The sequence below is a fragment of the Anomalospiza imberbis genome, chromosome 19, assembly GCF_031753505.1.
Source record: "Anomalospiza imberbis isolate Cuckoo-Finch-1a 21T00152 chromosome 19, ASM3175350v1, whole genome shotgun sequence".
Lineage (NCBI taxonomy): Eukaryota > Metazoa > Chordata > Aves > Passeriformes > Viduidae > Anomalospiza > Anomalospiza imberbis.
The window spans coordinates 10,338,136-10,364,229 of NC_089699.1; the positions used below are offsets into that span (position 1 = coordinate 10,338,136).

The window sequence follows — 26,094 nt, forward strand, 5'->3', positions numbered from 1 at the left end:
AAAAAGCAGTTTTTGAGTTATTGTATGCAAATATAATTGAGACTTAAGTAACTGGAAGTTATTTCTGAAGTACCATTGCCTTTTCAGAGTCCAAGCTAACCAACATCACCCTTACTTTGTTAGATCTTCTCTGGTGGAAGGGGTAGAAAGACGTGGCCCAGCAGCAGAGATACTGGCTGATACTAATTTCTGTCTGAAAATGAGCAGGTTACTTGAACTTGCTCAGCAACTTGCTCCTGGTTTGCAAGGCAGTGATGAAGTGTTATTAGACCTACCACACAGATAATGCCCCAAAGTTACATAAACACCACTTATGTGTTCTGCTGGTAAAGAGTCTCCCTGGAGAGCTGCTGCACTGCTGGGCAGGCTCAGGCCAACTCAGCCTCTGAATGGGCTGGTCTTGGTTTTTGAGGAGACACCTATGCTGTTCATTCAGCTGCAATTCACAGCAGTTGTTATACCCTGCCCTCCCCTAAAAGCACATCAGACACAAGCCAAGATTGTCTCTTGTGGAGGTACCCAGAGTAGAGCTCTCTGCAAAGGCAAAGAGCACTCAGCAGCACAGATACTTCAAGTGAGTGGGACACAACACAGAAATGAGATAGTGTTTCCAAATGGAAACCATCCCACAGATCTGATGTGCTTACACTTAAATTACTGTTCTCATGATAACAGCTTTAGAGCAGTCTGCTCTTACCAAATGAACTACTGATTCAGTAATAACATGAGAGGGTGCATCACCTTCTCAATCATCATCTCCTCCTGTGCCAGGGAGGCTAACACAGAAATAACAGTTTAACTTTGTTTAGTTATGAGATTACCTTAATTTATTATCTGGGTTTACCTTTTTCTAAAGTAACTTAACATGCAAGTTATTTTCCGGAGCCAGCAATGGAATTTTAGATGCTTTATCAACTGATTTTTTTCTTCTGTATTTAAATGAAGATCTTAATTTACAGGTCTGTTTAAAAATTTGCCTTGTGGTATTCAGATAACATCTTACAAAAAGATGGCCTGACAAAACCCTCTCTATTTCAGCAACAGTGTGTTCCTTCCACTGTCTGATGAAGAAATACTATCCCTAAGAAATAGGGATACATTAAGTTGGTTTCCAAAAAAATATATATACATATACTTTCATAACAGCATGTGCCCATGGAGGTTTAATAATATAATTTCATACTGCACAGTACTCCTGCCTTTTTCTTCCAAGGAAAAATGGCATCAAAACTGGCACTCAGATGTAGCAGAAGTCAAATTTTGTAGAGAAGGCCTGTTACTGATACCCAGGAAGTGGCAACTTCTGTCCTTCCTTTGCTTCAAAGAAGGTGTAAGAGAGAGTGATCAAATCAACTTTAGCCATTTTAGGATCCTCTGCAAACTCTGGGTCAATGTAGAAAAAGACAGGCATGTCCACTTCCTCCTGAGGATTTAGCCTCTGTTCTTCAAAACAAAAACACTGCAGGTGGGAGGAAAAAAAATTCCACAATTAGACAACACTAGTGATGATAAATTTTATCTCTGCCAATATGAGAGAAATCTTAATGGTTTAAAATAAACTTTCATTCCCTTTACACTCCTAGAATCCTGGCAAGGATCAATAAGATGAGCAACAAGACAGCAATTGTGTTACTGGTGATATAGGAAAAAAATGTATTAGCTTTTAATGAAGTGTGTAAAAGTGTCAAGGAGCCAGACCAGCTCACATCATTCTGCCTGCCCTGAGAGTGGTACTAAATAACACAGATCTTGGAGCCACTCTGATGGGATGAGCAGTTTGGTGTGAGGGCAGTAAGGCTAAGAATGAACTGATGCACTTTATCATTTGAAATAAACAAGGTATTTTCTTAAAATGTTGGCATATGAAGAATGTTGTCCAGGATTAAAATGCAATTTATGGGTAACTGTTTTCCTTTGTGTAAAGGAAAATGCAATCTTTGCTTTGTTCACACTTACTTGTATTTTATTGAAATACTGTCCTGCTTCAAAGGGGACAACGTTGTAGGTGGAGATTCCAATTATTGGCTTGTCAGTAGGATTTTTTGCTTTGTAAAATGCCAGTGCAGTCTCTCCTGGTACCACCTGTGTAACATAATTGTACAGTGATTTTCTTTTTTTTTTTTTTTTTTTAAATTCACTGCAGCCCTCTACCCCTCAAACCAAGTTCTTTAGACTTTATCTAGAATTAATTTTCTCTATTGCTGTTTCAAGTTGGTTATTTCACATGTATTTTTGAATACATGCAACTCACCCATATTTAAAATTAAAAGCTTCAATACTGATTTATGTATTTTTAATCTTACCATTTTGCCTGAGTCTTCTATTATCCTTAGCAGTTCAACAGCACACAGAGCATTTTTAATATGCAGATTTAGATATGGTGTGCATTTAATTTCTGAGGTTATTCTTTCAGTACTGGACTCAAACTATTAAGAAGCATAACTCCTAATTTTGAGAACTGATTTGAAACAGAAAAGTCAATTTGTGATTTTTAAATATAAAAAAAAAAACTTCTTATAAGCATAGGGCAATAGGAGAAACAGTACAGATTTAGATATACTGTTATACTATATGTTTTTAAGTGTGTGTGTGTGTATATATATATATATATACACACACTTTTAGAGTGTATGTACCATGTGCATGTGGTATATATACCATGAAGTGTATACATAAATATAGTTTCAGTAACTTTTGATAGCTTAAAGGAGTAGCAGAGGGGCAACTACACACAATGTCCTGTAAGGACACTGCCGTGCTGGAGCATGTCCAGCAAAGGGCAACAAAGCTGATGGAAGTTCTAGAGAACATGTCTGGGGTTGTTCATTCTCAAGAAGAGGAGGCTCAAGGAACATGACTGCTCTCTGGAACTACTGCCAGGATCGTGCAGTGAGGTGGGGAGCGGGCCCTTCTGCCGTGCCTGCACTGAGAAGAGCACCAGAGGAAAGGGCCTCGGGATGAGACAGGGGAGAGGCCCATTAGATATTAGAAACATTTTCCACTGTCCACTTCGGAAAGGGCTGCCCGGGGAGGGGGTGCAGTCCCCATCCCTGGGGCGGCTCAAGAGGCGCTGGACCTGCCGCGGGTGCTGCGGTTCGGTGGTTACAGGGGCAGTGCCGGCCGCACGGTCGGACCGAGTGACCGTAAAGGCCTCTTCCAGCCGTGCCCGCGGCTCTGCGCGGGGGGAAGGCGGTGACTCACGTAGATCTCGCTCTGCTGCGGTTTGAAGTTCCACTGGATGCTGGCGTGCGTGTCGGCGTTGAACGTGACCCTGATGAGCCGGTCCCGCACGGGCTCCATGCGCTCGATCCGCTCCGCGCCGCGCCCCGTGCCCGCCGTCCCGCCGAGCCCCGTGGCCTGTCAGGGAAGGGCAGTGAGGGCGCCGCGCCCGCGGAGCCGGCGCCGGCCGCGGGCCCCACCCCGTACCTGGCAGTAGAGGCGGTAGAGCGGCACGGCCGCGTACGACAGCCCCACCATGCCCACGACCGTCGCCACGATGTAGCCCACGGCCGAGCGGTTCCGGCGCCGCCTCTCCTCCTCCAGCTGCCGGGTGAAGGGGTTGGAGCCCCGCACGCCGCGGGTCCCGCAGAGCCCGGGCCGGGGCAAGGCCCCGAGCCGCAGCCCGCGGGCACAGCGCGCCCAGCCCAGCCCGCACAGCGCCATGGCCGCAGCGCGGGGGCTCTCGGGACGGGCGGCCGGGAACGGGGCGGGACGGAGGCGGGACGGGGCGGGAGAGCAGGAGGAGGAGAGGAGGAGGAGGGGGAGAAAGGAGAGGGCGGCGGCGGGCTGAGCCGCCATCGCGTCGTTCCCCGCTGCGCCCCCTCGGAGCGCGCTGAGCGCGGGGCTCCCGGCAGAGCCGCCCGTGGCTGCCCCCTCCTCGCTCGCCAGCGGGACGGCTCGGGCGCAGGTTGTGTACGAGGTAACTGGAGCAGCCCACAGGCCGGCGGGGTTCCATGGCTCCGGCCCCGCACCGAGCGGGCTGTGCCGGACGGGAGTGGTGCCGAAAGGCCGGCAGGAGCGGGCTCACCGGGAGGGGCGGTGGTCCCGCAGGCACACCGCGCCGGAGGCAGCTGGTACCAGAGGTTTGACCCGGGGCCCGCAGGTCTCTGGTTATCCCTCTGGTTATTCCGCGCTGGCAGCGCCAGGACGGGCGCTGGGCGCGGGGCTGCTCCGGGTGGTCCTTCCGGGGCCTGCAGTTTCTCCCCTTTTGTGGACACTTGACACCGGTTGTTTGCCTATTCACTTTTCCCCCGGTCCTTTGCTTCTCGTTATTTTCACTTCCAGGGATTTGGTTTTGTTCAGGCAGAGGTACTGACACGCTGCAAAGGCACCGAGCGCTGTTAGTATTAACAGCAGTAACCTGAGGACGGGCAAAGTCAGGCAAGTTCACAAACAATAGTTTTTCACACGGCCGATGCCATGCGCTGCAATAAAATTTGCTGTAGCAATACTTGAATTTACTGCTTTAGAGCTATGCCTCTCTTCTGTGGTGGTCCCAGTAGGGTGAATCACACAACGATTGGCAGCTCCTGGTACTTCTTCATTTTCCATGTTGAATAAGAGAATGGTAAAGGCTCAGTGTGTTATTTCCCCTGTGTTTAGATGACTGGGTTTTTTGTCGTTCTTTAGTGAGCAAAACCTGAAAATGTTTACTGCAGGAGCGTTTGTGGTATTCCAACGTGGATTTAACATCTTTTTCACACAAGTGCAGATGCACAGGAATTGGAGTGGTTTTGTGGAGGCTGACGCTGCACCTGGGGATTCTGCTGTATCTTGGCCAGGATCTGTGGTGTCTTTGCCTGTGTGTTGGGAGAGTTCCTTGTCCCTCTTGTTTTGGAAATAATTCCTGTTCTGGCTTGTGGCATGTGAGGGTTCCTGACCTCACGAGGTCAGGAAGATCTGCTACTACTGGTACAAACAGATATTTTTTGCATTAATGCTTTTTAAGCAGTTTTTGAAGTGATTGTAGTTCAGTACATCCAGGGTTGTATTTCCTGGCAACCTGTTGTATGTACTAATAGAAATACAATGTGAATTTCTGGGGGCTTTGGCTACATTAGTTGTATATAAGCCTATTTTGTGTGTTTTGGCCTGTTCTATGTACTTCATGTGAGAAGGTCAGAGACACTAAATACCAGAGAGTAAGTTAAAAAAACATGAGAAAATAAGACACACAAAACACCCTTCCCTTTCCAAGTAACTTTAAACGGAGAAAAAAAAGAGATTGTCTTTGCCTTCAGCAGTTACGTTGCATCATCCTAGAATTGTAATCTGTTTTTTTCTTATTTTAGAAGATTTTGATCCTGGGTAGGAGCCTGTTCTTCATGTGTCAGAACTCTTCATTTTGAACTTTTATTTTAATAGTGCTTCTAAGAAGATGTCCCGTACGGATCTCCTCACCAATACAGAGAAGGAGTAAGTACTTTTTTTCCCTAGATACAGAAATACAATTAATGGTTTATAATATTAAAATTTTTGCAGTTTCATTGGTAGGATCTTGTCTTGATGAAGACTTAAAGAAAAGTGACTTTGGTACTGAGGTAGTCTGCAGTAATGTTGTAGGAAAGCTTACACCCACACCAGTGAATTTACACTTTAAGGGAGGACTTGTCCCTTAAGCTTTTCATTAATATAATCAGCACTTGGTTAGGACTAGTTTTGTAGAGATAAAACCCTGCAGAGAGATTTCTTAATTTAATGCTTCTGAACTATGAAAGCATACTTGTATATAGTAGATCACTTCTTTATACATCTGGGGTACCTGCAGTAGCATTAGACTGGAGGTTTTGTATTACAGGGCATTACTTTTTCAGAATACTCTGTCTCTATACCTTTAATATTTTATATGTAGTCCTTAGGAACCATCATATTTTTATCAATGTTACAGGATATAAAAAAACATACTGATTCTATAAAACACAATCTTATGCTCTTAAGAGTTCGATCAGATTCTAAATGTCAAACATGGATTCAGTCATGATTGAAAAGCATAACTCCAAAAAAAGCAAACTGCCAAATAACCATGCTGTCATCAAAACCAGAATTAAAACCAGGCACAGGCAGCTCTTGCTGGACTTACCGTGTTTGTTGTACTTGTGCAATAGAATCCAGCAAAGAGTATTCAGAAGAATAATAAAAAATTTAACATAGATTTAGTATCATGCCACCTCATAAATAACTTGATTGTTTAGAAAAGAAAAACCACAAAACATTAAAAAAGCTAACTTGCTTTTTACTGGGACCTGAGGAAGCCAAAACTTGGCTTGTCTAATGGAAATTCAGGGTATGTGATCACAAAGATACATCTTTCAGACAGCTGTAGCTTGCTAGAATCATGTGAAAGATGAGTAGTTTACATGAGTAGCTCCTAGCTCACTGTATTCCAAAGGTGGTTTTTCACATTAGAGATGAACAGGAAAGGCACCTAAAACTGCACTTCTGCTGCATGCTGATGGCAGGCTGTCATTTTCTGAACTTTTATTTATTGTAGGAGATGATGCTTCCAAGAATGGGCTTGTTTATATGTTTACTGAGGTTTACCTGAACTTTAAAACATACCTTTCTTCTCTGTGCAGGGGGTTAGCCTCCAACCATTCATGCTTCTCCACAATTACAATGTTGCCCAAGCTTTTTTTAGGCTTAACAGTTGCTGTGTAATGACCTACATTTTCTTTTATCCTTTATAGCCAAATGAGCAGAATGTATTTTGAATAATGAGTGGGTTTGGATGGATCACATTGAGTGCTCATCCATGCTGTATGGTGCAGCATTCCTTTGCCTATGGTCCTTAAAATCTGAACTTGGGGTTAGTGAAGCTGAAAGGCTACAGTTGCATAATGGATTTGTATAGGATTTTTGTAAAAGGCCTTTGGTTTATTTGTAACAAAAAAGATCTTTGAATCGAACTGCCAAAGATTCTGCAGATCTTTTTGTCATCTGCTAAATTTTCATGTAATCCATTTCAGTTGCTAAAGCATTGCAAAACTTCCCTTGGGAAAGGCAAGTTTTAACTACAAATGTTACCAGAATGGAATAGTTTTCCAGCTGTTTGGAAATTAATCTTACTTTAACAACAAATGACAACTCTTGAAAATTTAGTCTTCCTTATTTATACTAAATTTCATGGAATTTTGAGTTACAATTTTCCTAGATCTTTCTGGAAGTAAAAAGTAATTTGTGTTCCTCTGAGCATGTTCTTGACAGGCAGAGAACTTGCAAGAGAAGCAATAATGCTGTCATTCATTAAAAGCAGCACAGCAACAGAATTTGAAGGTATAGAGGGATAGAAGCCTTGGGGATGAGTTCAGGAAGCTGAACAAAGCACAGTTTACTTTGAAGAAGGGGTGGAGGAGCAATCTTCTGAACAAGTCATGTATTACTGATAATAACACTAATAAAATGAGAGCAATAGGGCTAATTCTACTTTATATCTGCTTAAATTCCCCAGAAGTTTGTCATGTCTGGTTTAATAAAAATAACTTTTTGGTTTTTAACAAGGAAATTGCAGAGCCTTGAGCCATGTGTTAATTGGGGGATTTCAATGCAGAAAATGTGACACTGGTTGGTCTGAGTGATGTATTTTGACAAATGCTCCTGATATTGATATCACAAATTGAACTCCACTGGTGCTAAGTACAGAGGTCGTTTTGTTGGAGAAAATCTATTGGTACTTTATGTTCTGTAACCTTGCCTAGAGCAAATCTAATTGATATGAGGCTTAAAATATCAATGGCTTTTCTGTAATGCTGGTAACAGCAAGCAAAGTGAGCTGACTGAGGAAAAGCTACAAAGGGGCAAATTTTCATCTCTGAATGGATGTCGTCACTGTGCCAGTGGGGCTTTTCACTATTTGGGAACTAGGAAGGCTGCTTTATGTTCCCATTTCCATCTCTGATCTGCTCCTTAATCCGTGGTGGGTCATTCTGCCCCTTCTGTGTGTGCATTGCAGGCTTTCAGGACTGACCACTCTCTATGAACACTGTTGAGCACGTCTCTCAGCAAAGGGATCCTTTCCCCAGAAGGATTATCTGCTAATGAAACCACAGTCACTGCAGCTTTAAAAAAAAAAAAAAAAAGGTGTCTGAGATAAGCTTTTGCATTCCTGGCATAGCCAAGCCCTCCTGCTGCACCTGCAGACCTGACAGATGCTGTCTGATCACAGGGTTGCTCCTGGCTAGAGAGGATTCACCTTTCTACTTAAAGCCCTCAGTTCACACAGGGTAGTAGGCTTTCATTTCAAGCTGCAGTCTTGTTATGATCTTTTGAGAGAGGGGGAGTAGTAGGGGTACTTCTGAGGCAAGCCTGGAAGGAAACATTCCTTAACCAAACTGGTGTCAATGCTCAGAATTTCTGAAAACGTGCATCTCTCTGCAAGACCAAGTCTCCTATCACAGGATCTGGCCTCTGGGAACAGGGGCGATACATTTGACGTCTTAAATTACATTATTCCAAGTGTAATGACATAAGTTTGGCAGTTCAATTCCATTCCACAGAAAAGTACATGTCAGCTTCCATTTCTAGAGAAAATACATAACTCAAGTTCTGTTGACTTTTGACTACTGTATCCTGAAAGTCTAAAAATCAAGTTCTGGCAGAAGCCAGAACTGTGATTGAGAATGAAAAGTAATAGCATATTGGCATTCATTTCATTAATACTCCCAGTCTGCTTTGTTGGCTTTCCCTTTCGTGTGGCTGTGCATAATGCAGTCTGCTAGGAAGATTGCTTTAGAAAGGTCATGAGTTACTGCTTTTGACCTTGTTTGCAGGGAGCATGTAAATAAATTATTAGAAAAAGAGGAGGAAATAAGTTGTTTTTGATCACCACATTTGCCTTTGGCTGCTGAATCTAGACTGCTTAATCACAGTGTAGTAAATTTTCTCCTTTGCATTTATCAGTCTTTAAAATTACTCTAGATGGTCATTTTAAAGAGAGAAAAAGTAAGCATTACCTCTCTAGGTGAATTAGTGCATGTGACGCAGAGGCTTTCAGAGGAGATTAAGTAGGCAGAACGCTCAGCTGGAGCTCTGTGTTTGGGTTTTTTAGTTGTTAGCTGAAATCATCCTGCTCATAACGTTTATCCGGCTGAACTGGAAACTTCAGTGTGTTTTGGTTACGTTGTCCTTGTTTTTCCTGCTGTGCTGAAGGATGTCCTTGCTTTCTCCAGGGGCTGAAGATGAACCAGAGCGTTTTGATGGTCTCTCTCTCTTATACTGGTATGCTGAACCATTCAGTTCTGAGGGCATTGCTCTAGTCTGTAATTGGGCAAAGTACAGGAAAGATAATTTAAAAGCTGATAATTTTCAGCTTCTTTTCATCAACAGCCAGAGTTTATAATTTAGATTTTTATGTGTTAAGTGATATGTGTTTTGTGAGCGAAGTGTATTATTCTCCCGTTGATAAACATAGGTAAATGTTTTGTTTGTGCACATAAATGGCTAAGAACTTCTCAAGAATAGAGATCAGAAGAATATCTGGAGCTGTATGTTCTGATAAGTACTAAAAGAAATAAAACCCAAAGTTGTTGGACTTTTTTGTGTATGCTGCTAAAAAGTAATAGAAGCAGGCTCATTCTAATTGCCCTTACTGGAGCATCTACACAAAATGTTGCACACTGAGTCTGTTAGCATCCCAGGACTTCAGCTGGAGTGTTGAGTTTAGTATTTTTTAGTCTAAGAAGGTTATAGTGTACATTTTGGTGAGCTTTGCTTGTTTATTTCATCTCTTGCATCACATCTTCTCTATGTGCTAAAACCTTCCTTACAGGTACTTTTGCCTGACCTCAAAAAATGAGTAGCGACATCTGATTATTTAATTTGCGTCTTTTTCTGCAAAAAACATTGAATTACTTTTTGTTACTACTGCCAGCTGATTTAGAAGCCTGTTTTCTTATTTATACTGTTGATCATGTTTCTAAAGCTCTGGGAGAAATATTCTAACATTTCATGAATATTAAAATTGATGACGTAAAATAAATGTTGGATGGGTGCTGAATCCAAGTCATTTTACAGTGAAATTGTTAAAGCTCTGTTTATTTTATTAGAACTATGACAAGTAGCTTGACTTGAAGATCTATGTTGTATGGAGAAAAAAAACCCTAACACTGAAAGTCAACTAGATGTGATATGCTAAACAAATTTGTGGCATTTGAAAATCTTTGTCTTTTATGTAACAAAGTAATTTTAAACTACATGTATGGAGGGATTTAGTCTTTAGAACATAAACAGACCTGAGTACCTTGTAAAAGTTGTCTGTCCAAAGTGTCAGCTCTTTCTTATTGTTGGTGCCAGCGTCACAATTCCAGTGTTTCAGAGATATCTTGCTCCTCTCCACTGACCATTATTAGCTGTGTGTTCTCTGTGTCCTCTTTGTCAGAATCCATTTTACTTTCTTTAGGATCTCTCTTTTGGAAGTATTGCCAGTTACTTCTGCAAATACAGATCCTTTCCTATCAATTGTCCCGTCCTTAGATTTGATCATATTTCAGTATTATTTAATATGGCAGTATATAAAGAGTTTCTAAAATGTCTGCCAAACTCTAAACTTCAGATTAAAGTCTGAGATTTGATCTTTTCAGACTTTGCCAAAGTAAAACCTCTGTGTCAGTTTGTGTGAGGTTGAAGTAACTTTTGTTCTTGCTTTTTAATTTTAACAAAAAAACTGCTGTGTGAAAACTGCTGAGAGGGAATGGCAGAGAAAAACCAATAGCAGTAGCAGCAAAAGGCAAGAGAGAAAAGAATGGAATATTTGCCTATTTTAAATATCGGTGTACCTTGTTTAAGGTTTCAGGGATGGAGACAAGTCAGGACAAAGCATGACTGGGATGCTGTCCTTTAGCCTCAAAACAAATGTGTGGGATAATTGCAGTGACGGTACTGGGTAATAATGCAAAATACTCTGTTCTTGTCATGGAGTAGGAGGTTGTCCAAAGGGTATTCTTAAAGAAATATTGGGCTTGGGGATTTGTTCTTCCTTTCAGGCTGTGATTAAGTAAAAGCAGTTGGGTTCACTTTTAGCCTTACAAAGAGTACCTTATGTTCTGACCTATCATGGCATGGTCATGTGCAGTCCTGTCAAACACACACCAGATACCCTGGGTTTTGTTATTTCTTCTTCGCCTGTGAAACAAATACTTCAAGAAATACTACAGTGAAAATTATACAGTGCTTGAAGCATAGGTTTACTTTTTGTTTCTAAAGGTTATTAGAATTATTAGGTCTCTTCTTGTGACCAGCCTTTCTAAAGCAAAGGCTAATTTTGCAAATACTTTGAAATATGAAGTTTTGGGAAATTGTTGCTTTTCAGAGCTAGTGCTTATCCTTTGATAAAAAATTCTCATCCAGTTTTCTTCTAGAAAACCAAAAGAACTGCAGATGTTCTTTAGAAGCTGAATCTCTTGGCTACTGGTAGAATTTTAAGAACATTTTGACCGTCTGGATTTCTCTCTTCCTTCTGGAACAGCACCTTTTAATGATGTACTCTGGGTTTTGCAATGTACCCAGTTTCAGGCATAGAGTTCATGCTGTGTGCTGGATTAGGTTGTGTGGAAGGATTTGGGTCACTGTGTCCTCCACTTTGATCTTCTTTCCCACCCTGATAATGAATTCTTGTTGTTCCATTTCACTAGGAACCTCTAGAAAATGCAGCTCTCTGTCTAATGTAGAACAATATGTAGGTCAAAGCAGAAATACCTCAGTGGTGCTTCTGCTCTTTTCTAGAAGAGATCTGCTGAGTCTTCTCCAAAGATGTTGCAGTGAAAGGACAGAGGAGCTGTAATACAACTAACAGTTTTTTTACCCATAATTCATCTACATGAAAATAAAACCTGGTAAAGGGTAATCTGTATTTATTTCCATTCTTAATACTCTGTCTTCTCAGAGCAGCGTGGTGGTCATGACTCTGATGAAACTGTAAATTTAGGTTTCAAAACTCCTAATTTTACTTTGTATTCTTTTTTAATTCTGTTGCACGATCAACTTCAAAATATTTCTCTGCCTTTAGACAATTCCAAGTGCTATCCTGGTGTATTCCCTTGTATTGGGAAGGTACACAGAGGATCAGGCAAAAGAGTTTGGAAAGAAGCCTTTTTTACAATAGAGAAAGAAATCAATGTTGAGTGAAGAAATTAGGAGATTTGGGAAAAGATTGTCCATAAATATAAAAAAATATATTTTAGATATCTTGGGAAATAATTTTATGCACTGGCTTAGCTGTGCTTTTGTTCAGATATTCATTACCTAATGAAAACTGATTTTACGGTATGTTTTTCTTGCCTAAATGTTAAGGTGGACCAGCTTGTGGAATTTTGTTTATATTTAATCACAATCCTTTTATTACACAAAATGGGATTGACAGTTCAGCCTGAAGTGCTTTGGGGGAAAAGGAAGTAAATTCTGTATATTTATTGTACCTCTTCATCTGATAATTGTGATGAATAGATTGATTTTTGGCTGGGGAGATGGTGGCTCAGAGATATCAAACAATATGAAGTTGTCAGTGGAGAAAGTTGGTTCGGGTTTGTATTTGAGTTGAAAACAGTCGCTGTAATTTCTTTTCTGTTAACATAGGTCTGCCTACATTTCTGTAACTGAATTACTTTTATTTTGTTCCCTAGGACCATTATGGGCCCTCATGGAATTAATCGAGCTGTTCACCGCATCTCTTTCTCTGATTGCCAGAACGGATTAGGTAACTAAGATTGCACATTCTGTTATTCTGAGTAAATCAAACCTAAAAACACCTATGCCAGCTCATGCCTGGCATCAGGAAACTTTATTTGGCTTTCATGGATTTGACTGCAAATACATTTAGCACAGTAGGTGGAATAAACAATTTTTCACTTTTGTCTTTTTGTTTTTTGTTCAGGAGTCAAAATTATTGGAGGTTATCGGGCACAAACAGCAGAAGATTATGGGATTTTCATAAAGAGAATTCTACCTGGGGGGGTGGCTGCTGTAGACAGTAAGTAACTTTAACTTTTTTTTGGCTACAAACACACTGCATATAAAAAGCTGTCAAAAGAAATCTTTATTTTACTTTGTGGGTAAGGATATTTAAAATAGTATGGTTTAGTCAGGATCTATGACATTTTAGCTTACTTTAAGATAGATAAATGAAATTTGGACCCTTTATGGAAAAAGATTTTAATACACTCAGGTCTTGAAAATGTGTTCAAATCTAGATATGGCTGGTGAAGGCAATTGGCAGTCTTTCTGGCAATTGGCAGCACTGTTGAGTGAGTGTTGAGATACTGAATCACTTTTCATTTATAAGGTATGAGAGTGGGGTTTCCTGTATAAACCTAGTCTTTTTAGTTAGTTCTGATAATGGTTATTACTATTTTTTAATAGTGGTGTGCTGGTGGTTAAGATCTGTGGGGAGAGAAGAAATTACTCTCAGTAGTTTGCAATAATTACACTACAGACTTCCATCCTAGATCTCTGTATGGGTTTTTTTGAGATTCCATCTTGTCTTGTGCAAAGTGATCATTTAAAATAATCTGATTCAACTTCCTAAACTTGAAATTTTCAGAAGGTTAAAAAATAGAATTGGTTCTAAAAAAATCTTTTTGCTTACTTTATTGATGTCTAAAACATTAATATATCTACACATGGTAACTTACAATAATGTTGAGAGCAAGAGTCAAATAAAATTAGATCCACAACTGTAAAATATAAATTCTAGTCTCAAAAATATCTATGCTGTGTGTAAATAATACAAATAGCTAAATGACAGTTATTTTTGGTGGCTATTCTGTTGTTGCTAAGACTGATTTATAGGTTCTAGTCTTATCTGAATTATCTATCTTACTTAGGATCGGGTGCCAAGAGTCATAAAGTTGTTTAATGCATTAAGTCACATAAAATTGGAAGGAAAAGTCCTGGGGTAATACCTGGTTTAATACAATACATTCACCATTTTCTTGTTGATTCATCACTTGCTGTTGGTTTCATTTAAAGGCCGTTTGCTCACTGGGGACCTAATTCTGGATGTCAATGGAGAAAACCTGGTTGGAGTAACAAACGAAAGGTATGTTTGTACTGATTCCTGCATGTTTATTAGAGCTTGGAATGTTATGCATGGACTATTTTGGACACCATATCAGTGACTGATTGAAAGAACACAGCTCCCCTGAGATCCTTGGAGTTCAACTTGCAAGTAATTTATCCTATAAATCTAATTCAGCAAAACTGTTGTAGAAAAGTGAAGGACTTTATATGCTTCTATAACAGCAGAATCAGCTGGTTTCTTAATGACACAGATGACAGAATGTGTGTGAAAACAGCAGTAGAAGCTGTTAATACAACTATCTGCTGGTTCCAGATGAATGTAAATGGTAGCAGCAGTCATGTAATGGCACAATGAAGGGGAAAGAAAGAGCTGAGGATGGTTTCTGTAGCTGGATCTGTAGATATCAGTGCAGCTTTCGGGGCTGGAGATGGAGATTGAAAATGCAAAGGAAAATTGCCATTTGTATTGCTGAGGGAGATTCTGAGCCAGGCACACCTGAGCAGTAGCTTTTGTTGGGGTGGGCTGTTAATCCTGAAGGAGGCTCAGGAGGGCAGCAGGATGGCCTGAGGAGGGATGGGGACAGGAGGGCAGGGAAAGAGAGGTCAGTCCCAGTTTATTGCTGTCAGCAGATGCACCACAGCCTGTCTTTTGCTCCGTTCCCTGGTGCTCACTTTTAGTTTTGCTGCTGCCAAGCTCTTTTCTCTGTATCTGGCCATGAAAATTATTAACTACCTTAGCAATTTGTCGATTTTCCTGCTCTTTTAGCACTGCTCACTTCTTGCCAGCACCCTGGTATATTTATTTGGCTGTTTTCTGTCCCCTTCTAGAGCTGTTGACATCCTGAGAACAGCCTCAGCCTCTAATCACATGTCTCTGCTTGTTGCTAGAGATGAAGAAGCAAAGTAAGAGAAAAATTGTTTTAACCTCAAAACTAATAAAATTCCAGTGCTGGGTGGGTGGGCAGGCTTGCATGTATTTTTATTTCAGATTAGTTTTAATTGCAGAATTGCACCACATGTCACATTTTTCTGCGTGGTATTTGATACCACTTCATTCAGAGATCACTTCTATCAATCACTTCAAGTAGCAAGATCAGGCCAACTTCAGTTTAAAGAGGAGGATTGTAATGTTACGTTTACAGCTAATACCATTAAAAATTATCTGCTATGATAGTTTTTGAAATACTCCTTCCATTTTAAAATAATGAAAAATGAGGACTCTGTTACAGCTACCACAAAACTATAAGATTTAAACTGGTCTTGCCTTCTGACAAAAGGCAGATTCAGTTGTTTTTCTCCCTTCAGGGGGTTGCTTTTCAATCTCTAATGAGCTTTGAATAGTTTGGATAAGTCTGTTAAACTGTTCACTGCAACAGGTAGTCCAAAATATATTCATTTTAAGAACATTTATGTTAAATATTGCTTTAACCTGACTGACGAAAGTCAAGCATATAAACCAATATTGGCAGAGAATCATCAGCAATGTGACAGTCCAGGTCTGTATCCCCTTGTGACTTAAATCTCAGGAGAAAACAGCTGTTATGTAACTATATTTGATAATCATTGCAAAAGTATCTGCTGTTATTTGCCTTTCCTGGGATGTTCCACTTCCAGAGTAATCTCCCCATAAAGGATTTTTCTCTAAATTCCTTTAGCCTTTTGTCCAAGTTAAGCTTCCTCTTTCTGTTCTTTGATTTTTTTTTGTATTTGGCAGACATCTAAATCACTCTGTAGCCTCTGATCTCTCCTTTTTTCAGACTGCCTGGATATATGTGAGGTCCACTCTTAATCTGCTTTTATCTAAAGCATACTGGCCTAGTTCCTGTAAACTCCCTGAATAATTAAAATCCAGCAGTCCTTTAACCACTCTAGGGGGGAGGTGCAGTGGCCTGGGCAGAATTTGTTACTCCATGCAGTCCCTCACCAGCCACCTTATGACCTTACACTCTATGCTTAAAGATTTATTTGATTTATAGTCAGCTGTGTTTATGTGTACCATGGGGCCAGCATTAGTACAATAAATGTTGTTCTTTTTTAAAAATAATGCACTCAGTATTTTTGAACAACCTTCAGAAGTCAAAGTGGAATTACCTGGGAATTACTCTCCTTGCAATCAGTTAATTTCTTTTCTCTCTGACTAATTCTCTAATATTAATTTGGTGATGTTTCTGGCTTACATCACTCTAGATTATTTATATCTTTTAAATCAGTTATCACTGAGGTAAATAGAGCTCAGATTATAAACTTTTTTTCTTAAATTAGGCTGGATTCAATATCAGGTGAATCAGTTGTATTTGTATTCTCTTCAATGCCTGTCACACAAGATGTACATCTTTGCCAGTCTGTTAAAATATGATTGGTGTCTGCAAGGAATTTCTGCTTTTAGCTTTTAGTAGTTAATAAATACTTCTTCTATTCTCTTGTGTTTAAGGAGCCACATCTTTGTCAGTCTCTTCTGGATTCTTGTTCAGTGTAACTGAACTAAAAGCATTCTTTAAAAACATGAGTATGCTATAGGTGTATAATCTGATTCCCTCTAATACAAATATATTTTACTGGAGCTTGGTAGTACCACTGTCTTACTATCTGTAGTTGATTGTATAACAAGTTTTTAAAGTTTTATAATTCAGGGTAAAGAGAGGTAAAATAAAGCTTTTGTACCAACAGTCCATTTTGTCCATAGTCTGTTGTTTTCCCATCTTTATCATGCATTACATGATTTGTTTTTGCCTTTTCTGACCATTTGACAGGGCTTTCCTCTTTCAGTGGAGGTTGAGTTTCCTTCTCTGAGGAGGAGCAGCTGTTCAGTACAAGCAGTGCAGGTTTCACTGGGTCCATTCAAACTGACAAAGAAAATCTTTTTATTGGCACAGGAAAGAATTTCATGACCTAATGGATAAGTATGGCTCTCACAGTGAAACAACCTCTGCAAGAACTTCTCCAACACATCAGTTAGCTGGTGAGAGATCACTTCCTAGCCTGAAACAATCCCAGGAGACAGAAATCAGCCTTGAGGGGAGTAGAAACTTGTACTTAAAATTCCTTATTTAAGGGAGGTGTGTTGGAGGAAGTGGCTGAAAGTCAGACAAAACACACCTGTGCCTTGAGGAATTTATGTGTCAGTTTTCCTAGCTCTTTAAATAAATATACTGGTATCAACTTTCAGTTTTAATTATGTGAAAAGTTATTGGTATTTCTAGCTGAAAAGTGCCACAAAATGCTAATAAAAATTTGATCTATAAATTTTAATCTTTCTGAAACTGCTGCCTAATGAAGATGCCTTTATATAGCATGGAGGATTAGTCTGTTTTGTATTTTGCACCCAATTTGGAAGAAATCATCACTTGTTATTTTTTAAAAAATTATTCCTGGAACTCTGGGCGGCTCTCAGTTCTTAACTATGCAGGCATTTTTTTGGTTGTCTGATTGCTTATTTTGTTTGTTTTCTAATATTAAAATAGTCCTACTGAGCTTCCTTACATAAGCTGAAATTTTGTGCTTTTCCCCAACTGTGGTATTTATTTATTTTTATTATTATTTCTTTTTTTGAAGCAAAATCTAGAGACAGCCTTTCTTCTGGGTCATCCTCCAGGTCACAGAGTCCTCAGTTGCATCTGAAGGATAACATCACCAGCAGCAGCAGCAGAAATAATTCTGTCCCACCACCATCCCCAAAGCTTCCAAAGTAATCTCCAAAACTGACTGTGCCTCTGTTGTGGGAGCTACAGGAAATGCAGTATTTGGCGGGTCAGGAAAATTTGGGTTGAGCACTAAGTATTAAAGTTTGGTTTTATCTTTTAACTTCTAGACCTGTAGCTCGTAATACCATCGACATTGCAGACTAATAAGTTTTTTTTCTATTATTGTTTATGTTGTAGAAGAAGGTTATTTTTTTCGTGTCTCCCAATGAATTAATGTTCCTGGTTTATGTGTACCTAGATACTCCATAAACCTCGGGATATAGTATATAGCTCTATATAATAAAGAAGAGTTTTTAGCCGTGTAAAATAGAGTGTAAATTCTTTTTGTAATTGTCAGAAGTGCCTGAGGTTGCTGATTTTGTTGTAAATAGTGTAATATTTGAACACTGAGATTAAATGTCCAATATTTCTATTTGTTACTGTAATACATATTAGCAAAACCTGTTAGATAAAATAAGTTATTGCTTCAGTCTTTATTATCTAGTTCTGTGAAATAATTCTGGTTTTCTTTCTCTTTGTATCTCTAGTGACAGTGCATTTCAGATTATCTCTGTTTGCAAAGGAACAAGCCTAGGTTTGAATATTGTGGGAGGAATTAACAGAAATGAAGGGCCTTTGGTATATATTCAAGAAATTATCCCTGGTGGTGATTGCCATAAGGTAAAGGCCTTCCTTCACCTTCAGACACCTGTATTTTTGCCTTAATTGCTCTGGTATGCTACATCTGCATTCATATTTTAAATAAAAAATGTGTTTGTGTTCCTCCTTGCCTTCTCTTTTAACAGAATTATCTCACTGCACTGTAACAGAGTTACATGGTAATGAAAATTTATTCAGAAGTTCATTTGAGGTAAATGAGGATCTTATTCCTCAGTTTGTGTATGAGAAGGTACAAAACCAACTTCTATAAGAGATTGCATGATGCAAGGTAAATCAGGAAGGATGGGACAGATTGCACCTCTTTGTATTTTCTTGGACACTGGAAAAATCAAATTTCCCTGAGACTTAATTCAGATGGATCCTTGCAGCTGGAAATCATTGTGTAGGCAAATTAGAAAAAATGTTCTGATCGTGCAGACTAATAAAATGTATGAATTGGTGTTGATTACTGTTTTAATTTGTGACAAATGCAGTATGTAAATCAGGGGGATTTGTCAGTGTAAAAAGTAAATAAATAATGTAATTGCCTGGTTCAGGTACACAGAACTGTTGATCCAAGTGTCTCCTCTGGCATCCTGAGTAATTATGGTTATTTGGAAGTGTAGATAACCAGCCTTTGCCTGTGGCCCAGCAAGAGGGGACAAGCTGAATTCATGAGCAGTGGGTTTTGTCCCCAAGCAGTTTATAACTATTTGTTACTGAATTTTTGTAGAGTAAGTTTAATCCTGAAATGCAATCTGGAAGATAAAAATGCAGTGTTTCTCAAAGACCTCTTTCAGTAGATAAATGGTAATCATTCCTCTTTTATTTTATCCTATTTTTTTGTGCCTTCTAAAACATTTTTCTCACTGTCAACATATAATTTAAAGCCTATCACATATAATCAATAAGCTGAGGCTAAGACATCAATTTCCATTAGGCTCTAATGTTAGCAATAATAGAGGTAATTTCCCAGTACTGGTTATCCTGTTTGGGGAATTGAAACAGGAAGCATATTTTAAACGTCTGCCACGTGAGGGCACCGTTGGATATCTTAAAACATGCTGGAAGAAAGCGAAATGAAAGATCTACAGCTTTATTCTTTAACCAAAACCAAAACACTAAGTGACAAAAAAAGGGTAGTAAAGTACTGGCATAGGTTTAAAAGAACACTGCTAAAATTATGTTATGTGGTTGTTAAGTAGGTAAAATTATACTGGTTTTCAGAAGGTATTTTACTTATTTCCTATGTATCATCTTCTGTACGCGATTTTTTTTTCAAATAGATTGATTTTGTGTTTGATTTCTTAAGAGCTGAAGAGCAGAGCCGTGTTCTGTGTTACATGATGTGTATTACGACAAATGTCATAACTCTGTAAGCACAGGTGAATTGCATGAATTTCCAGTTGAATTGTTGAGGGCTCTGTTTAAATGTGAGTAAAGAAAGCTCTATCTTAGTGAGAAATCTAGCCCAGCATGTTTAAAGTCTTGTCTTGGAGTCTCTAGGACAGAAATGTGAGATGTTCTTGTGCTGGTAGAGAGTTTGCAATTAATTCAATAGAAGGACAAAGCTGACAATATTATTTCTGTCATGGTTTTGACTGGTGAGTACTAATAGACCAGTCTGGTTTTCTCATTAACATGGCCAGTGAGTATCTGAAGAATTCCGTGTATTGCCATGATCATTTGCTTTGAAATACAAATTAATCCAGCTCAGAGCTGGAAGCTTCCTAAAGCTGTTGTTTCTTTCCTTTTTTTTTTTTTTTTTAATAGAAATGTTTAGCTGGGTCCAAAGTTCTTTATAGAATTTCTGAGGTCTGTTTTCTCTAATGAGTTTTTATAATAACTGCTTTAATGTTAAGGGATGATTGTTTAATCTGCTTATTTCTGGAGGATTGTCAAGCACAAGCAGAATGCAGAACTGTTCTTGATATTTTTTGTCCTAATAGAACCAAGGGAATTTGTCCAAGTGCTGTGACTATTCAGTTCTTTCTGTAGTGTTAGCAGTTAATATAAAGTTTGTGGATTTGGTTTTATATTTGTTATTTCAGGATGGCCGATTGAAACCTGGGGATCAGCTTGTGTCCATCAACAAAGAGTCCATGATTGGAGTCTCCTATGAAGAGGCAAAAAGTATAATCAACAGAACAAAGATGAGGTATCTGTCACTGTCAAACAGCCAACCGTCCAAAATGGTGTAATAGATCATATTTATGATCAGATTAGTGTGAAATGTGGTTTTGTGTGCTTAGAGGAAATGAGGGGTACTAATTTTTTTAAATACTCAGTTATAATATTATTTCGTAGAAAAGATTCAACTGCACCTTGTAGACCTGCAAAATTATGATGCTTTAATGTTTAAAATAAATTACAGTATTTGTCTTTGTTGTGATGGGTAACAGAACATCCTTTTAGAAAAATAATTAGACAAACCTACACATGTTGTTTGGAAACGTGTAATTTTTTGCAGAAGTATAATCTTATGAATAATATAAGTATACAACATGTTGAAGCTTTAAAAATTTTTATTCTAGGTTTGAAAATTTTTGGGAGATAGCTTTTATTAGGCAGAAAAACATACCCAGTTGTCCACAGAATCTGCAGTATCCTTTCAGCCTCTTAACATCTTCTGTAGCACATGGAGAGCAGCAGGCTGCAACACTTGGTCCTCTTCCCTCTCCTAGTGGGAGGCTGGTTTCAACATTCCCTCCAGATGCTGTGAGTGTATTTATTACTCCTCTTACAACAAACTGAGCAATTGGTTGTTTTTCTCCTAATTGTAATTGAGTTTCCATTTTATTAAGAAAATGACTGACTGTTTTCCTGCCCAATATTGTCTTTGGAATATCAAAACCTTTGGAAAAACCATGTTGTGTAACAGAAGAGTAAACCACACTGATGAGAGGAATTAGTTGACTTGGGGTAAGAAAAAAAATTAAATAAATATTAACTGTGTTCTTAGATACCAAGTTCTCCTTTACTGTTTCTCTGAAGTTTTGGAATTAGATATAAATAGTTATGTATTTCAGAGATAAAACACTCCCTGCTTACTACATATGTGTGAGTATAGTACAATCTCACGCTTGCTCTTTGGTGATGAGATTTTTGCTTAAAAAAACTCCTGGAAGTATGTGGGGTTTTTCCCCATTCTTTTGGCTAAGCAGGAATTGTTTTGATTCATGCAGCTCAGCATTACTGTAAAGAAGTAATGTTGGCCACGAGAAAGAAGATTTTAAAACTAATATTTCAATTTTTGAAAGCACATTTTCAATTCATCATATTTTTAAAGCTAAATAAAGTTTTGCCTTAGAAGAACGAAGAATAAAATGTTCTCAAATACGAAGTCAAACAAGGTGATGCTTAAATCTTCTTATATTTGCACTTAAAATTCTTGCCCATTTTCCTTTCCTATTAGGGATATAAACATTGAAGTGGGTTGCCTAGAGAGACTGTGCTATGTTAATCTGTGAAGATTTTCAAAACCCAAGGTTTTGATGCGGTCCCAATCTGATTTTTTCCAATGCTTTTCCTTCTCACCAGCACCCCCTCCATGCCTTTCTTTTTCTCCTGGGGCTGTTTGGATCTCCCCAGCCCTTTTTCCTTCCCCTGGTCTTCCTTCCTGTCCCTTTTTTCATTAACCTGTATTTCTAGTTTGGCTTGTGATCTGCTTTAGGAATGGTATTTCATGACTTTTCATTTCCTCTTGTAGATGGAAACTGGAGTGAAGATGGGAGAGCAATCTCCAATTACTGCTCCAGACAGCAATCCTGCTGATGTGTCTGCCACGGGTAAGTGCTGATTTAATTCCCTGCCACCCTTTTCCTTGTTCTTTCAATAACAGTCAAACAGAACATAGTGCATAGTGAGACTCAGTAGTCTTTAAAAAAAAGGGAATATTGCACTGTTTTTATACTCCTAAATAAAGCACTGAGATCAATGGATTTTTAGTACCTTCTGTCAAATATAACTTACATTGTCTCTAACAAACAGCTGAAACCAAACAAAAATGAGTGATCACAACATTTGCTATACAGCAGTCATGATAATAGACTCAGTAGCAACCAGATAATGAAGACTCACATATAGATCAAGATTAGGTTGCCATAGAAACTGTGCTTTCTTGATTTGATGAAATTCTGGGCATGTATGCTGCTTGCATGGTTTTTTTGCTTAAATTAGGGCAGCATGTTGAAAGGATAGAATTAACATGCAGCCCTCTTAACAGCTTTTCAGTTAACAAATACAATATATCATGTATATTTGTGTTTTAGAGTCATGACATTTAAACAAGGACAAGAGTCACTTTGATCACATCTCAGAATATCTATTTTGAAAAAAACATTTAAGGAAAAACAGGGTTTGTGAAATGTGGTCAGAACCAAATCTGAGCTGAACAATTGTAATTCCTGTAGGGAACAAATATGTTATATTTAGAAACAATGAAAATGCAAGAGTGACACAATAATGGGAGTCCCCATTGGCACACTGATAGAACTGACTCCGTTCAGTATTTTCTCTGTGCAGACCTGAATATTCTTTTTCTTCAGGCAGAAGCTGAACTTCTTAATTTCATGTCTAACATACTGAGGATGAGGAGAGGAAGAACAAATACACAGGATCTAATTCATTCCAGATGTCTCTCCACTGATGTTGTTTAAATTGTACCTGCATTTATTATACTCCATATTAGATATTCAGAATTAAAATGACACAGTCCCCATATTGCAAATCTGACCAGTTCTTTGCCTTCCTTGAAGGGTGAACTGACCAAATGTAGGCTGTTGAAACTGACAAAGTTTTAGTATTGAATATACCTTGAGATTAATGGTCACACAGTTTTTACATATTGGCCATGACAAACACTACAACTGAATCAAAGGAACAAGACAAAAGTCTTATTTTTTAATATATTCAGAATATAAGACTCTTGGTTAATATAACTCAGTACACAGGAGCTTCTTTTTTTGAGGACACCAAGAAGGGCACAGTCTGTGAGCACATCTGAAGAATGTAGGGAGTAGAGCAGAAAGCACAGATACTTGCAGCTCCAGTTTGTACTGCTTCTTGTCATGTTTCCTTTTTTTCTTATTTAACAGCACATCTTTTGTCAAAGCTGCCACTTCTTTCATGCTGCCCTTTTTCAAGGATAAACTTTCAAAGATAACCTTGAAAAATTAAAGCATCTCTTAGATGAGATACTCTTTTTTTTTAACACTTTATGATAAAATCAGCATAGTTTGGAGAAGTTTTTACACAAACTCACACACTTTTTCATTCTGAGGTTTTTCATTCTGAGCTGAAGGGAAATGGAGCCAATTCCACCAAGGTTCTAGCCCACTGTCTTCAGACTTTAATATAGCATGTGAGAGGTGTTAATGTCAGATTTTCAGGATATTTTGGTTTATGCTTTTGGCATGTAAAGAGAATGTAAATTACTTTGAGCTTGGAAACAGATATGCTGTGAAACTAAAGAAGTTCTTAAAAAAAAGTATTCTCTGTGATTCCTTCTGTTCTTTTAGAGAGAATCTCAAACTGCAAGATCCTTGTCAAACACTGGTTGATTTCAGTACCTTTTTAATTCATTAATGAAATGATTAATTGAGACCTACATTATATTGATAAACAAGGAATGCCAACAGTGAATTGTTTTTATTTGCATACATCTAAAATCCAAAGTGATAGTTCAAAAAACCCATGTAAACTTGTGTTTCTGACTATAGGGGTAGAAGGGGCTGAGGGGTGATGGCCTAATGGACAGGAGTTTTTGGAGAAGAGTTTAACCTGCCTCCCAAATTTGGGAACAGGTCATTCCCTCTCTTTCCCCAGTGTTTTCTAGATCACTCCATGTGCCAGTGGCAACTGTCAGTTACACTAAGGGTGTGTCTTGGAGGTCTCTCTTAGAATTCACAAGTGTGTTTCCCCTTCTGTTTCCTGAGTATCTGTGTCTCTCTGAGAGAAGAGAAAATACCACAAGGAGAAGCCATATGCTTGATGGATCACTCAAAGCTATTCCTGGTTATTTTCTGTTAATTTGCTACTTGTCATTTTTTATGCAAAAAAGATAGTGGAAGTGATTGATGCCCATAATTTTTGTTGATTACAATTATGTCCTTTAAAAAAAAGTCAGTCTAAGGATTAACATGTATTTTTGGCAAGTGGGTATTTAGCTGGCATCTACTTGATAAGCAGAGCTTCAGAAAAATTTTTTTCAAAGCAATAGTTAGCACTACATCATTAATACTTTATTTTTTTTATTTCTTAGTTATTGCCCCCAGCCAGAATGATGCTTATGAGCCCCAAGGAAAGAACTTGAGTATTCATCTCAAAACAGAAAAGCTGGAGAGGGTAAATACTTTAAAATCTTCTGAGTCCTCCTTCCTCCCCCTTCATGATGCAGGTAAAACATCTGGATAGTATTTCTAGGCTGACAACTTTAAAAGTATAAATGACACACAGAATTTTCTGATTGGGTAGTTCTTTCATGTTGCGGGCCAATATTTCAGTTTATGGATTGGGCAAATTACTGTTTTTGTTAATCTAATTACTGATTAACTCTTCTGGGAATCAGAACATCCCTCAGGATTTTTAAAGCAGTTATTAAGGACAAAGGGGTTTGCTTATTACACTCATCTGTATTCAAGGTTAAATAATATCTGAACATCTCTCAATTAGGAGGAAAAGTCACTGAGTGGCTCTGGAATAAAAGTGTTGTCAGTGAGAGTGTACCAGGATACAAAAGCTCTTTGAAGTGTAGCTCTTTAATTACTCCCCCATGTCCCTGCAGTCATTATCTGTAGTCCTTTCTTTTTTCACTCCAAAATAAGTTTTTTTCCTTCCAGGCACTGAATTATCTTGGGATTCAGCTCACAGATGAACAGCAGCAAGCCCTAAGGCAGCAACTTCATAAAGATTCTAAAGGAACAGTGTCTTTTGGAGGTAATAATTTGTTAATTACCATAGAAAATAATGAAAAGTAGGAATACAGACATTACAGATAATAACTATTAATATATTTCTTGTCAGTATTGGGTTGCTGCTGCAAATAAAATGATAATTTGAGGCAAGAACTTTATTTTGCTATATAAAAATAAGCTTGAAATTCTACTTGAAACTAAGTAGTGGGATTGCAAATCACAAATTTATTTTATTAAGAGCAGCCTTGGGACGGTTTTATTTTGTGCTCACAAAATCTTTAATTTTTTCTTCTGACAATATGGAACTGTAATTTTTCCAGAAATTGCTTAGGAGAGTTTTGATGGTTAAAGAAGCTTCTTGAAGCAAGTAAATGGATGGATCACTTCATTTTAGTATGTGGGAAGCAAGAACATTTCAACTATTGCATATAGAAACAGGTTTGCAGGGAGGCCATCACAATTCTTCCAGCTAAACCTAATTCTGATGAGAATGAGTTGCTTTTTGTGGTTGTAACAATTTTGGTTGATAACACGGATAATTTAGAAATATTTTTCAGAAACTGTGAGACATGACGGTTCTGATGCTAAAACTGATGGAAATTTTCACTTTTCCTAAAGTCTTTGAAAAACACTAGTGTGTGAAAAATAGTATTTTGTACTTAAACATCCAAAAAGATCTTCAGCAAGAAAGATACTGGATGTTCTATCAGATTTTATGTGGAGTAAACTGACCTTTATGTTTCCACCTTTCTGTCATAATGTAGCAGCATTTTTTAAATCCAAAATGTCTGGGTAATCCAAGCCATGTTGATTGTGCATTAGAGCCTGTTTGT

The 26,094-nt window shown here is 38.5% G+C and overlaps 2 protein-coding genes across 6 annotated transcripts in view; one reads left to right on the forward strand and one right to left on the reverse strand.

Moving 5' to 3' along the window:
• Window positions 1–1,119: 1,119 nt before the first annotated feature.
• On the reverse strand, window positions 1,120–3,701 carry COX11 (cytochrome c oxidase copper chaperone COX11). Its single transcript, XM_068209656.1, has 4 exons — window positions 3,427–3,701; window positions 3,202–3,357; window positions 1,957–2,082; window positions 1,120–1,459 (listed from the first exon to the last, which is right to left on the reverse strand). The coding sequence occupies exons 1-4, from the start codon at window positions 3,661–3,663 to the stop codon at window positions 1,277–1,279; spliced, it is 702 nt and encodes a 233-aa protein (XP_068065757.1). The 5' UTR covers window positions 3,664–3,701; the 3' UTR covers window positions 1,120–1,276.
• Window positions 3,702–3,783: 82 nt separating this feature from the next.
• The window catches only part of STXBP4 (syntaxin binding protein 4), a 66,974-nt gene continuing 44,663 nt past the window's right edge, over window positions 3,784–26,094 (forward strand). For 2 of the 5 annotated variants that reach the window (XM_068209657.1, XM_068209661.1), the window contains exons 1-13: window positions 9,131–9,213; window positions 12,612–12,685; window positions 12,863–12,958; window positions 13,957–14,026; window positions 14,836–14,910; window positions 16,881–16,966; window positions 17,560–17,692; window positions 18,236–18,368; window positions 20,399–20,505; window positions 20,882–21,065; window positions 22,057–22,135; window positions 24,610–24,692; window positions 25,187–25,283. In XM_068209657.1, the coding sequence (XP_068065758.1) occupies window positions 9,146–9,213; window positions 12,612–12,685; window positions 12,863–12,958; window positions 13,957–14,026; window positions 14,836–14,910; window positions 16,881–16,966; window positions 17,560–17,692; window positions 18,236–18,368; window positions 20,399–20,505; window positions 20,882–21,065; window positions 22,057–22,135; window positions 24,610–24,692; window positions 25,187–25,283 (1,285 nt within the window). In that variant the 5' untranslated portion in view covers window positions 9,131–9,145. Of the gene's footprint in view, window positions 3,920–4,623; window positions 5,142–5,191; window positions 5,416–9,130; window positions 9,214–12,611; window positions 12,686–12,862; window positions 12,959–13,956; window positions 14,027–14,835; window positions 14,911–16,880; window positions 16,967–17,559; window positions 17,693–18,235; window positions 18,369–20,398; window positions 20,506–20,881; window positions 21,066–22,056; window positions 22,136–24,609; window positions 24,693–25,186; window positions 25,284–26,094 lie in introns of those variants that run through there. The other 3 variants (XM_068209658.1, XM_068209659.1, XM_068209660.1) reach the window with 3 other exon arrangements.